The following is a 14,013-nucleotide window of genomic DNA, read 5'->3' as shown; positions in this document are numbered from 1 at the left end:
CCCAGATGGTATGTTGCCTCCCAGGTGCCAGGGTCAGAAATGTCTCAGATCAGATCCAAAGCATTTTCAAGAGAGAGGGTGAACAGCCAGATGTCATAGTATGTATCGGTGCCAACAGCCTATGTAACAAAGGGATGAGGTCCTGAAGAGAAACTATAGATAGTTAGGTGGAAAGCTGGAAAGCAGAACCTCAAGGGTAGAAATCTCTGGATTTATTCCTATCCTTTGCATTCTGCCAATCAACCAATTTTTGTACATGCTAGTATCTTTCCTGTAGTACCACGAGCTCTTCATCTTGTTTGGCAGCTTCGTGTGCAGTACTTTGTCAAAGACCTCCTGAAAATCCAAATAATTAATATCTAGTGACTCTCCTTTGTTTATCAAGCTGTTATTTCCCGAAAGAATTCCAACAGATTTGTTAAGCAATATTATCCCTTTAGCAAACCATACTTACTTCCACTTATCATGTGCCTCCAAGTACTCTGAAACCTTATCCTTAGTAACATATTGCCATCTACTGAAGTTAGGCTAACTGGCCTATAATTTCCAGTACTCTTCCTCTGTCTTTTGTTAAAGAATGGAGTGGCATTCCTTAAATATTCCAGAACCTAGTGATTCTTAAAAGATCACTACTAATACCCTCACAATTTCTTCAACTACCTCATTCAGAAATCTGGGGTGTAGTTCACCTGATCCAGGTGACTTATCTGTCTTTAGATCTTTCAGCTTCCCAAGAACCTTCTCCTCAATAATACCTACTAAATTCACTTCTGCCCCCTAACACCTCAAATATCTGGCATGCTGCTGGTGTCTTCCACAGTGAAGATTGGTGCAAAATACTTATTTTAGTTCATCCACTATTTTTTTTCTAGCAGCCTGATGTCCACTCTTGCCTCTCTTTCCTCTTTATATATCTGAAAAAGCTTTTGCATCCTATTTTATATTACGGTATTTGCTAACTTTGTGCCTCCGGTGCCATCAGCCCAACCACCATTACCTGTTTCATCTCTATTCTTTTTTCATTCCTAGTTCATAAGTGAACATGTCTGCTGATGACTGCATAGTCTTCAAGTTCATTCACACTTCCTCAAATAATGATGCAGTTCATGCCCAAATGCAGCATTACTTGGCTAAATCAGGCTTGAGATAATAAGTGACAGATAATATTTGCACAACACTTACAAGTAAAAGTCTAAACACCTCACATTAACATTCAAAATTACCAAATTTTCAGTCATTAATAGCCTATGGATTACAATTAACCTGAAACTAAATGAAAGTACACAATAAGATGAAGCCAGGTATAAACTATTCACTCTAAAAACTTCTTCTGTTGTCAACTAGGTAGAAGTCAGGAGTGTTATGTTACAGCATATTCTTGATTTGCCTGGTTGAGTATAACTATAAAAAAAAATTCAAGAAACTTAAAAACACCTGTGACAAACTGGTCCTCTAGACAATATTAAACACTCACTTACATCTTGAACCTTCTACAAAATACATTGCTGCAACTCAAGCAAATCAGTTTTAGTCTATCGACCAACCAATAACCTACCAGCTAGAAGACCAAGGTCAAAAGAACCATTGAACTACAAGTTCATTGTGAAGTCAGATACCATCCAGCCTTGGAATTAAACATATTTTCACTGGTGCAGAGTCAGATTCCTAGAACTCACTAGCTAGCCAACTCAAATACTGCTGCAATTCAAATACAGTAATTTATCAAACCCACATGAAAATTTTCTGATAATTCAAAATGGATAATAAATACAGCACATGCCATTTATAATCACATACCTTTATCTTTACAACCCAAATATCTTAAGTAATGGAACTTACTTTATCACAGCACTATTTAAATCTCACTTCCTTAATGCATTAAATATGTACTATTTTTCAGATAATCGTTACCATAGAAGTTGCATTTTTTGACATTTTAGTTCTTAATTTATATTCTTAGAACATCACCACTTGCCTACATTTTCCCACATTTCTACATTGCTGTCCCAGAACAGCCAGAACTTCCCTTGTCAAGATAATTTCCAATGCCCCTCACCGAGGCAAAGTACCACTTGAGCTCTTCAGTTACAGTGAGATGTGATGCCATCCATCCTCCCCTTAATTACTGAACCACCAATTATCCTTTGCTGAACTCCATCACATGTGTATGGATTTCTCAAGAAATCAGTAGGTCAGATGTACCAGTGACTTGGAAGGAAAACTGTTGATGTCATACAATAGACAGTTAGGTTCTTAATTCTTCATTGGACAGAAATCCAGTAGCATACAAATGATCTAATTTCTCTTCAACTTGACAAAAAGCCCATGTTGAACATTAAGTTCTGTGACCACTTTATAAACTTAATGTACTCTATCTGCAAAGAGCAATTCTCCAAGATACCTGCATTCCTCCTGCTCTGGCACAGTAACTATCCCTGATTCTAACTGGTTGACTGTTTGTACTATGCAAATTCTATTTTATTTTCAAGATATATGCCTTTCTGCATTAATGAAGGAACAAAGATAGAAAATCTGATAATGCATGCAGTTTACCTGAGCCGTCCATCTTTAGCTGCTGCTCCACTGGGTATAATTTTAGTAATAAATATCCCAGGGTCATCTCCAATGTGAGGATTATCTGTGCCTCCTGCAATACTGAATCCCAGGCCAGAATTACCCTGTCAGTAAAGGAAATGGGTGAATTGAATTCAATCGGATAAACTAACAAAATTCTGAGGGGAAAGTCAGTCTGTAACAAGGGTACATGCTCCAAAAGTAAACTGTGAATTCAGAAAGGAGAAGATATGGTGAATGCTCTGCAATAGCTTTCTGTCTTGTGACTGCATGCTAATCAGGGTAACAGGAAACTTAAGGGGTCAACATAAAATACGGTTTCAATTGTACAGTTTTTACTGCTTACAATTAATTTATTGGCATCAAAGTAGTAAGCCCAATATAACCAAAATAATTCAGTTTTGTTTTAACAAATGTGAAGAAGTGGTCATAGCAATTGAAAGAATTCTCAGGAGGGAAGAAAATGGGATATGATTATGGAAATGGGACATGACTAAGTAACATTTTCAGACTGCTCCCAAAACCTTAACAATTCAGCAGCTGACTTAAGTTTCCATTATTTTTAATCAACAAGTAGACAACATATACTCGGACCAATGTATGTTATAATTTATTGATTTTATTTTTGGTTGTAACATTGACTTATTACAAGATAGTGAGATTCTGATGTGATTCTTTTATTGCTGATTTATCTGACACTCTTTAGCATTAACTATTATAATCTCATAGAAACAACATATGAACTATAAAATTTTAAACATGACTAGACTTAATCCTAAACAATAAATATTCAAAAGCACTGAATTGAATACAATCTTCAGAAATACATCTCTTACAACTATTAATGAATATACTAATAACAATTTAATCAATATGTAAACCCAATTAAACAATGTTAAGAAGAATTCAAGTATGTTTAAATGTGGTCTAATAATCTGGAAAACAAATCGGTTAAGTTAGCTCATGCACTCATAATTCAGCATTTAATTCAGCAGGTCTCCTTTAATTTAACTGTTATGCATTTCAACAGGATTCATGTCTACACGTTGTCCATTTTTTCCCTATTTATTTTTCTTCATATTTATCTTTTATCATTTTGGTTACCAGTCTATTTAACAAATGTTGTAATTTTTGGCACAAGTTGATAGAGCTGTTAAGAAGGCATAATACGTGTTTACCTTCTTTAGTTGGGGAATTGAATTAAAGAGCCACAAGATAATGTTGCAGCTCTATAAAACCCTGGGTAAACCACACTTGGAATATTGTATCAGTTCTAATTGCATCATTATAGGAAGGATGTGGAAGCTTTAGAAAGGGTGCAGAGGATGCTGCTGGAACTAGAGGTATGTCCCATAGGTTGAGCGAGATAAGGCTTTGCTCTTTAGAGTGAAGGAGGATGAGAAGTGACCTGATAGAGGTGTACAAGATGATAAGAGGCAAAGATACAGTGGACAGGCAGAGACTTATTTTCCCCAGGACAGAAATGGCTAATAAAAGGGGGCATAATTTTAAGGTGATTGGAATATAGTATATGGGGGGATGTTAGAGGTAAGTTCTTTACACAGATGGTGCTGAGTGTGTGGAACAGCTTACAGGGATGGGGCTAGAGGCAGATACCTTAGGGGCATTAAAGAAACTCTTAGATGGGCATATGGATTTTAGAAAAATTGAGGGTTATGTAGGAGGTAAGGGTTAGATTGAGTAGGTTAAACATTTGGCGCAACATCGTGGGCCAAAGGGCTGTACTGTGCTGTAATGTTCTATGTTCTATGTACCAGTCCCAGTATCCCCCTGGTTTGTTTTCATTGTAAATTTACTGACTTAAACTAATTGTAAATCAGAGACAGTAATGATGTGTGAAATACACTGCTCAATAAGCTGATATTATAAATCAATTACTACAAAATCTATTATATATATCTTTTTACTGCTACTTTTATTAGGTACATTGAAATCTGATAGACCAATTGTGTACATGATCCCAACATATTTTACTCATGTGTCTGAATTACAACTACACATGCAACAGTTATATTTTGCAGTTTTCATAGAGACATCTTGACTTAAATAATCTTGATTTCTATGTTGGCAAAAACCTAGCTCAGAATATTCCACCAATTGCTATACACCATACCCAAGACAGGCTCAGGAAAATAAACTGCTCTAAAATGGTGCTACTTTTGTTTTTCAGGTTCCAGTTCTTAATTTCAAAACATGAGAGTAAGTTAATCAGTTGTTCATTCATTTTATTTTGATTGTCTAAGAAGATTTTCAGTTATCCAGGTCGTTGTATAACAAGAAGTAGTAAATCAAAACAATTGGACTTGTGTTGTTTAGAAAATTTATTTTGATTATACTTTTTACAGCTTTGCTCATTTGACAAGCATTATAATTTACTTGTAATAGGCCACTTAAAGAAAGGCAAATAATGGCTCAATGAAAGCAAAGTAAGATAATCTGTTCATAAAATCTCCAAGCTGAAATTAGAACATAAAATAATCAAAACAAATAAAACAGATAGCATTTTATCTACATATGAAAGGAATAACATCTTTAGATGTGGTAGAATCTGAAAAGACAAATTTAATGCAGCAGTCTTTCGTTAAGAATAAGGTCACATTAACCAGTCTCAAAAATATCCAAAGTGACACTGGAAATCATATTGAAAAGGTCACTATATTTTTGAGGCAGTTACACAAATGCACTACAATTAAAATCTTTCTTCTTGGAACCTATTCACTATATTTCTATAGTGATAGTAATTTTTTGTACAGTTTGAAATTCAGTGGTGACATAATCTTACTTTAGCTTACTATATTCAGGCAATGGAGAAATCAGAAATATGTAAATAAAATGCAGCCAAGTGATCTCCAATCTGATTTATGTATTACAGAAACAGAGACTAAAAGTTTCCAATTTGACAAATGCAACCTTTTAACTGATATGGATTATAGAGTGAGCTGGAACGTGCTTGAGCCCCATGAAATCTGTGTAAACAATAAAAGCTACTTCAACCTTTATGAATAGGATCACGGTGATTTTTTCTCTTTCTTGTTGATCCCTTTGTGGCAATTAACACAGTTGTGTATTATACTCTTCTATTGCTTTGTGGTATTAAACTTGCATCATTCCACAGCTGTCCAGATATACTAACTATGTTTTAATCAATAGCTTCACTTCCTGCCATACATCATATTTAGTGCCTTGTAGAGAATAATTTCTTGATTTTTTGCATGCTAATCCTGGATTACATTACTTGCAGGCATAAGGTTAATTTCTAGAATATACACTGAAGGAAAGCAATAACGTTCTTTTACTGTTAACTTTGTGAATATCAGGATTTCAAACAATTCTATTTTCTATGTTCATAAATCTCAGTGTATTAAAATAACATTATCAACCCTATATCTATTCTTGGCTTCATTATCTTTTTTGCATATATATCCACCAAAGTCATTGATCCATCCATTGGTGGGCACAATTTTATAATATTCAGTTTCGGCATGTGGACATCAGTGGCTAGACCAGCAATTACTACCCTAACTGTCCTTCAGAGGATTATGATAAGCTTCTTCATGAACCAGCACCATCTGAAGAATTCTTAGGAATAGGCTAATTCAGCTGAAAGCACACTTACTATGTTATTGGATAGGGAATTTCAGGGTTTAAAAGGAGCAATGAAGCAAGAACAGTGATACTGTATGCTTCCAAGTCAGTATGGTGTGAAATTTGGAGGGAAACCATGTGCTTCCATTTGGTGTTCCCGTGTGCTAGCTACCCTCATACTTCTTGGTTGGACAAGTTACTGATTTGGATGGTGCTACCATTATGTACAAGACAAGTAACTGCAATGCATTTTATAGATAAGATCATTCCACTCATTCTTACCTCACCACTGCAATTCAAGTTCAAGTTCAAGTTTAATTGTCATTCAACCATACATGAATACTCATGACTACAGCCATGGAAACAGTGTTACTCCAGGGACAAGGTACAAAGCACAGAATCGTCAGTCACACACAGCACAAGGCACATATAAGATAGCAAGCAAATAAGATAGAAAGCACATATAAGAAAACAATGAACTAATCTGCAATCAAAGACAGTGTAGCTTGTCTTCTGCTGAGTGAACACTGCGAGGCAGTACCAACTCCAGCGCCTCTCATCTGGGTGGCTGCAAACAAGTAACACCGTGGCTTGTGGACTCGGCCTCGCTACGACTGGGGCCAGGCAGTTCCACCACTGTCCATCCATGCCAGCCACCAATAAATCAGTGAATCAAACTTACAGCGTTCCACATTGGTCTTGTAATCACAAGAAATGTGACTAAGACTCATTCTCTGTTAGATTGCACACCTCCTTAGTCAATGTTTGGACCAGAATTTGGACCTTAGAGGCCCTGGCAAAACACAAGTGTGGCATTGTGAGTTGGCTATTTATGAATGAGTGTCTCTGATAACACCATCAGAGAGAGATTCTGGCTTTTTGCCAATAATTGTGTTAGATTGGATATTTCCTGTTTTGTTTATAAACAGCATATACCTTATATACCTTAGCAATGTTCCATATTGTCAAGTAAATGCCAGTGTTATAATTGTACTAGAACTGCTTCGTTAGCCACAGACATTGAGGTGTAAGTCTTCATAGGTTCCACTGTATCTAGTGCCGATAGCTGTTTATTGATAACATGTGGAGTGAATTGGATTTGCTGTAGACTGGCTTCTGTAATGTTGAAGAATCTGAAGAGAAAGGCAAGATGGCACTATTTGGCTATTCTGCCTGACTATGATTGCAAGTACCTCATCTGGGTCTTTAGAACTTAATTGCTGGAGCCTGCCGGAACTGATCACTATTTAGCAAGTTTGTAGTGCTATATGCATTATTGATACAAAGAAAGAACTACATGGTAATCTCTTCAATATTGCTATCATAGACAGATATATCTGCCACTAGTCTGTCTTTAGGACTGATTAGGATTAAGCCAAATAATTTTATCCTTTGTGTTGGTTCACTCACTTCCTATTGTCTATCTAGTCTGGCAGCCATCTACTTTAGGATTCAGCCAGCTCAGACCATGGTAATGCCATAAAGCCACTCCCAGTGGTCAACAATGAATTCCCCTGCACAGAGTACATCTTGTACCTTTGCTACTTTTGCTGTTCTTTTATAATGGAGGAACACTGTTTCATCAACTGAGGGCGATAGTAGGTTATATTGAGATGGAAGTTTTCTTGTTTTTGTTTGACCTGATGCCATGAGAGTTCATCGGATCTGGTCAATGTTGAAGACTACATGCTAACTCTCTCCTACCTGTTTGTCACTGTTCCACCAACTCTGTAGGGGTCTGTACAGCTAGGAGGACAAAACCAATCCAGAGATTATAATGGAGGAGGCTGGTAGATTGCCTGCAACACATAATGCTGTGCATACAATTAGGTAAGGTCTAATGGATAACTCTCCCTATTTAGATGTCAGTACCCAGACATTTGTGAGGAATACTTTACAAGGTCAATTGGGCTAAGAAGTCAATGCCAATAAGTCAGTAGGTTGGATAATGGTTAGGGCATTGTATTACAGTGCCAGTGATCTCCAATAGGAGTTCAATTCCTGTCACTGCCTGTAAGGAGCTTGTACATTCGCCCTGCAACCTCATAGGCTTCCTCTGGGTACTCTGGTTTCCTCCCACATTCCAAACATGTACTGTTAGGATTAGTGAGTTGTAGGTACGCTATGCTGACACTGGAAGCACAAGGTTTACTTGCAGAGTCCTCACTGATATGACCTGACTCAAACAAAACATTTCACTGTATACTTCGATGCTTTAATGTACATGTGGTAAATGAACTAATCTTAAAAATAAACAATCTAATTTTACTCCATTCAGCTCTAATATTTCTCTTACTGAACATAATAACAGCAGTGATACAAGTGAGTAGCATGCAAAGACCATTTCAGAGGGCATTTGAGTGGCAACCATATGCACTAGACCTGGAATCACATGCAGGCCAGACCAGGTAGGGATGACAGATTTCCTCCAATGAAAGACATATATGAACCAACTGGTGTTGATTTAGTATCTGCTAAATGATGAAAGCATATTCAGTCATCAAAAGAACTCATAAAAATGAGAACACGTCATAGGTTTGTTTTACTTTTATAGCAGCTCTTTATCCCATTCTATAACTTTCAACAGGCTTTGCTATGAATTATGGATCTCTCTGTTCTAGCCTCTTCCCCACTGCTCACCTTTTCTCCAAGATTCAGACTTCTCTTTTCATTGATCTGTATTTGCATTTGCACTCTTGCTTGTCTCCTTACCAATGTTTCTTCAGAATCTACTTCCCAAAGCTATGAGCTCTAGTATTAGAAAGAATAGCAAGCACATGGGAACCAAACTTCCCAGTTTGCCCATATCTCATCCCTTCCCTCCTCAAGCCATATAATTTACCTGCTTGGAACTATCTTGCTATCCCTTCATTGTTGGGTCTAAATCCTGGAACTCCTTACCAAAATATTCTGTGGCATACCTTGGCATATATACTGTGTCAGATCAAGGTGGTGGCTCACAACCACCTTCTGAATGCAAATTAAGAAAGGTCAATAAATGCCAGGCACATCACATAAAATAAATTATAATATGATATATTCCTCTATACAAAATCCATCCATTTTATTCACTGATTTTGATTAGTTTTCTAATAGTCTTAAATATTATGTTAATATTATTTTTTATGTCTGGTAACTTTCAGGTAATGTTGAGGCAAAATAATTACTCCATATTCCTAATTGCGCTGTCATTTCTGTGAGTTTACCACAGGCATCCTTATTGTCTCTCTTCCTATCCTCATCATTTTTTGATAACATACTTGTAAAATACATTCTTTGAAAAATTATTAATTCCCCTTTGGTTCTCTCATGGATTATTAAGTGTTTTCAAACTTTCGTTGTATAATCCTTTTAAATGTTCACTTTCAGTTTTACTCTTCCATTATCATTCACCCACACCATTTCATCACTTGCATGTTCATGATTTTGTGGAATATATTTTCTCCGAACTGTACTACCTTTGTAAGTCTGTCCATTAATTACTTAAACCCTTTTTATATCAATTATTTCATAGTTTAGCCCCCCCCCCACCAGTTTCATTCTCATCTCAAAAATGGCAGTTTTTTTCCAATCACTGGTCTTTGACAATAGCTGTATTAGATTTTATTATGTTGCAAACACAATTGTCTGGAAGATCTGCAATGCTTACATTTTCTGTTCTAATTCTTTTTTTATTAGATTATTTATTAATTCTTTTGAATGTTAATAATCACTAATTATGATTATAAATGATTAAAACGCTTCTAATTACTTTGTAAAGTATTGCTACAGAATGAAAAAAATCTTCCAAAAAAGTTGAGAGACTTTGGTTCAATCTTAGTAACACTGTCAATTAATGGAATAAAAACACAATTAGGGAGATGTTATTAGTCAGTTCCCATTTCACATTTTTGACAAATAGAATAAATGATCAAAAATAACCAAAATACATGATTAATTTATCAAAAGAATTCCATTTATAAATTTAATCTGATATGGACTTCCAAATAGTTCTCTGCTTTTGCACTAACAATGATTAATGTCAGTGCATTCTGTGAAAGGTATGTTAAACCTTAATAATTTCTTAAAAATAAAAATATCAAATGCAACTATCATAACTCAATTACTTCCATGAATTGCAAAAACAATCAGCTAGCATTTTAAGTTGAATGAAAGCCATATTCCAAACTGTTCAGACTATAAGCATATAAAAGAGACCATTTTAACTCACTCGTTCCAATGTGATTTCTTCAAATTCATATTCTATTTCTGTTCCATTGACCTGAATACCAAAAAAAACTAAGTCAGAAATTAACATTAATTGAAAACAGACAATTTGTACAAGAACTGACCTACATTCAAATCATCTTGACCTTTAAGAAATTGAGGTCAAACAATATCTGAATGGTACTTACATTTTATAATATACTTATCCCAAATTCTTAGAAACAACTACTCACATACCTGTCTCAAGTTTAGGAAAAGCTATTCAAATTACTATTGATAAATAGTCCTAGAAACAGTCTGCTGCCCACAGTTGCCACGTGTATTCCATACACACTTGCACTTACTACATGGATACAGAAGGCTGGATGAGCTAATATCTCCACAGTGACCTTCTTACCCAGTGAGACAACATGGTAAGAAGGTCTCAAGAGTTGCAACTTGAGAACTTGCCTCAGGAATGCTGTGACAGCCCTTAACAGCTCTAGTATCAGCAACACACTAACCAAGTGCATCAAGAGAAGCTGAAGAAACAAGTATTAATGTGACTCAAAAATTAATCAATCGAGTGGGATTAAAAGTCATAGATATAAAAAATATAGATTTTGGAGATGCCGATCATGCGGACAATGGTGGTTAAAGGCACAACCACCAATGTTATGTCATAAACAGGTTCTCAGAAAATCAGCTTCAAAGGACTAAACCTATCATTAACATTAAACATTGGAGAGATTTTCCCTTGTCGTTCATTGTGTTCTTTAATACTACACTAAATCAAATACTGCCTGAATGCCTTTCTCACCTCATCTTTGCATGTAAAGAGAAAAACTGATAGAAAAATTAAAATACCTTTTTATATTAGATTGATAATTATTTTGTGTACTTTATATGGAGCTAAATGGACAATGAAACAGGCAACAGAAAGATGAGGCTGCAAAAACCCATTCTGAAGAGGGAGGATGATGCCCAGCATGTAAGTGTTGAGGACTTAGTTGAAGACATATGGCCAACTGTATGATCCAACTCAGCATTCACCTCAGATACCACACATCTAGCAAGCAAGTTTATTTGTATAGCACTTTTCAAACACAAGGCAATTTGAAGTGCTTTACATAGAACAAGATATACAAATTAAACATCAAATTTCAGACAATAAATAAGAAATAAAATTACACAAAAATTGATATGATAAAAAAAGTTACAGTGCAGGAAATTCTGATTAAAAGCTACAACTAAAAGAAAAGTTTCAAGCCTCGATTTAAAAGAGCTTTAAGTTAGGGCAGACTTCAAATACTCTGGAAAGTTATTCCAGATATGTGGAGCATAGTAACTAAATGCTGCTTCACATGTTCAGTTTCATCCCTGGTGATGTTAAGAAGACCCACCCCAGATGACCTATGAGCTCAGGAAGGGTTCATTATGCAGAAGGAGATTGGAGATGTATTTTGGCCCTAAACCATTCAGTGCTTAATAAACCTGTATTAATATTTCAAAGTCAATCCTCTGATGGACAGGAAGCCAGTGAAGTGAACTGAGAATGGGAGTGATATGTTCTACTTCCTTGGTCTTAGTGAGGACTCTAGCAGCAGCGTTCTAAATAAGCTGCAGCTGTCTGAGGGACTTTTTACAGGGACCTGTGAAAACTCCATTACAGTAATCAAGCCTACTAAAATAAATGCATGGATGGGTTTTTTCTATATCTTGCTGAGACATAAACCCTTTAACTATTGCTATATTTTAAGATGGTGGTAGGCTGACTTTATAATTGGCTTAATGTGACAGTTAAAATTTAAGTCAGAGTCCATCACAACACCAAAGTTTCTGGCTTAGTTTGTGGCCTGTAATGCCAGGGATTCTAAGTGAGCACTGATTTTTAATCATAGTTGTCAAACTGTTTAAACATAATTACAACCACAGCATCTACCCAACATTGCAGTAGATTGCCCGATGTGTTCGCTCTACCAAAAGCAGAAATCCAATAAATCTGATTTAATGTATTATTCACAAGGAAATCAAGTGGTATCTGTTGTCCAATAATTTGCTTACCTACACCCAGCTAACTTTCAACAAGATCACTATTCTCCAGACCTCATCACAGGCTTAGAACAAATATGCACCTAAGCTGAACTGCAGAGATGTTACGAATACAACAGCAAGTTAGTGTTTGATCACATGTACTGTAGCATCAAGGAAGCTTGCTAAAGCTGGTATATCCTGGGAAGCCCTCATAAAGCTAGTGGACATCTGGAAGAAAATATTCTCATTGTATGGAATCATACCTTACAAACAGGGAGATAGAACATAGAATAGTAGAGCACAGTAAAGGCCCTTCGGCCCACAATGTGGTGCTGACCCTTAAACCCTGCCTCCCATACATCCCCCCACCTTAAATTCCTCCATATACCTGTCTAGTAGTCTCTTAAATTTCACGAGTGTATCTGCCTCCACCACAGACCCAGGCAGTGCATTCCACACACCAACCACTCTCTGAGTAAAAAACCTTCCTCTAATATCCCCCTTGAACTTCCCACCCCTTACCTTATGAGCAGTGGTGCCTTGGGGAAGAGGTGCTGGCTGTCCACTCTATCTATTCTTCTTAATATCTTGTATACCTCTATCATGTCTCCTCTCATCCTCCTTCTCTCCCAGAGAGTAAAGCCCTAGCTCCCTTAATCTCTGATCATAATGCATACTCTCTAAACCAGGCAGCATCCTGGTAAATCTCCTTTTTACCCTTTCCAATGCTTCCACATCCTTCCTATAGTGAGCCGACCAGAACTGGACACAGTACTCTATGTGTGGCCTAACCAGAGTTTTATAGAGCTGCATCATTACCTCACGACTCTTAAACTCTATCCCTCGACTTATGAAAGCTAACACCCCATAAGCTTTCTTAACTACCCTATCTACCTGTGAGGCAACTTTCAGGGATCTGTGGACATCTACCCCCAGATCCCTCTGCTCCTCCACACTCCCAAGTATCCTGCCATTTACTTTGTACTCTGCCTTGGAGTTTGCCCTTCCAAAGTGTACCACCTCACAATTCTCCAGGTTGAACTCGATCTGACACTTCTCAGCCCAATTCTGCAACCTATCAATGTCTCTCTGCAATCTTTGACAATCCTCTACACTATCCACAACACCACCAATCTTTGTGTTGTCTGCAAACTTGCCAACCCACCCTTGTATCCCCACATCCAGGTCGTTAATAAAAATCATGAAAAGTAGAGGTCCCAGAACTGATCCTTGTGAGACACCACTAGTCACAACCCTCCAATCTGAATGTACTCCCTCCACCATGACCCTCTGCTTTCTGCAGGCAAGCCAATTCTGAATCCACCTGGCCAAACTTCCCTAGATCCCATGCCTTCTGACTTTCTGAATAAGCCTACCGTGTGGAACCTTGTCAAATGCCTTACTAAAATCCATGTAGATCACATCCACTGCACTACCCTCATCTATATGCCTGGTCACCTCCTTAAAGAACTCTATCAGGCTTGTTAGACACAATCTGCCCTTTACAAAGTCAGGCCGACTGTCTCTGATCAGACCATGATTCTCCAAAAGCCCATAGATCCTATCTCTAAGTATCTTTTCCAACAGCTTTCCCACCACAGATGTAAGGCTCAC

The 14,013-nt window shown here is 36.9% G+C and overlaps 1 protein-coding gene across 8 annotated transcripts in view; it reads right to left on the bottom strand.

Annotated features, from left to right (window-relative positions):
- The window catches only part of LOC140726699 (disks large homolog 2-like), a 797,667-nt gene that overhangs the window by 377,309 nt on the left and 406,345 nt on the right, over positions 1 to 14,013 (bottom strand). For all 8 annotated transcript variants that reach the window (XM_073043428.1, XM_073043429.1, XM_073043430.1 and 5 more), the window contains 2 exons: positions 10,391 to 10,441; positions 2,554 to 2,678 (listed from right to left, as the gene is read on the bottom strand). In XM_073043428.1, coding sequence (XP_072899529.1) covers positions 2,554 to 2,678; positions 10,391 to 10,441 — 176 coding nt within the window. The remainder of the gene's footprint in view (positions 1 to 2,553; positions 2,679 to 10,390; positions 10,442 to 14,013) is intronic.

This window comes from Hemitrygon akajei, chromosome 4 (assembly GCF_048418815.1).
Source record: "Hemitrygon akajei chromosome 4, sHemAka1.3, whole genome shotgun sequence".
In the NCBI taxonomy this organism is placed as follows: domain Eukaryota; kingdom Metazoa; phylum Chordata; class Chondrichthyes; order Myliobatiformes; family Dasyatidae; genus Hemitrygon; species Hemitrygon akajei.
The sequence above is the reverse complement of the archived record's forward strand: the minus strand, read 5'-3'. Positions and strand labels throughout refer to the sequence as shown.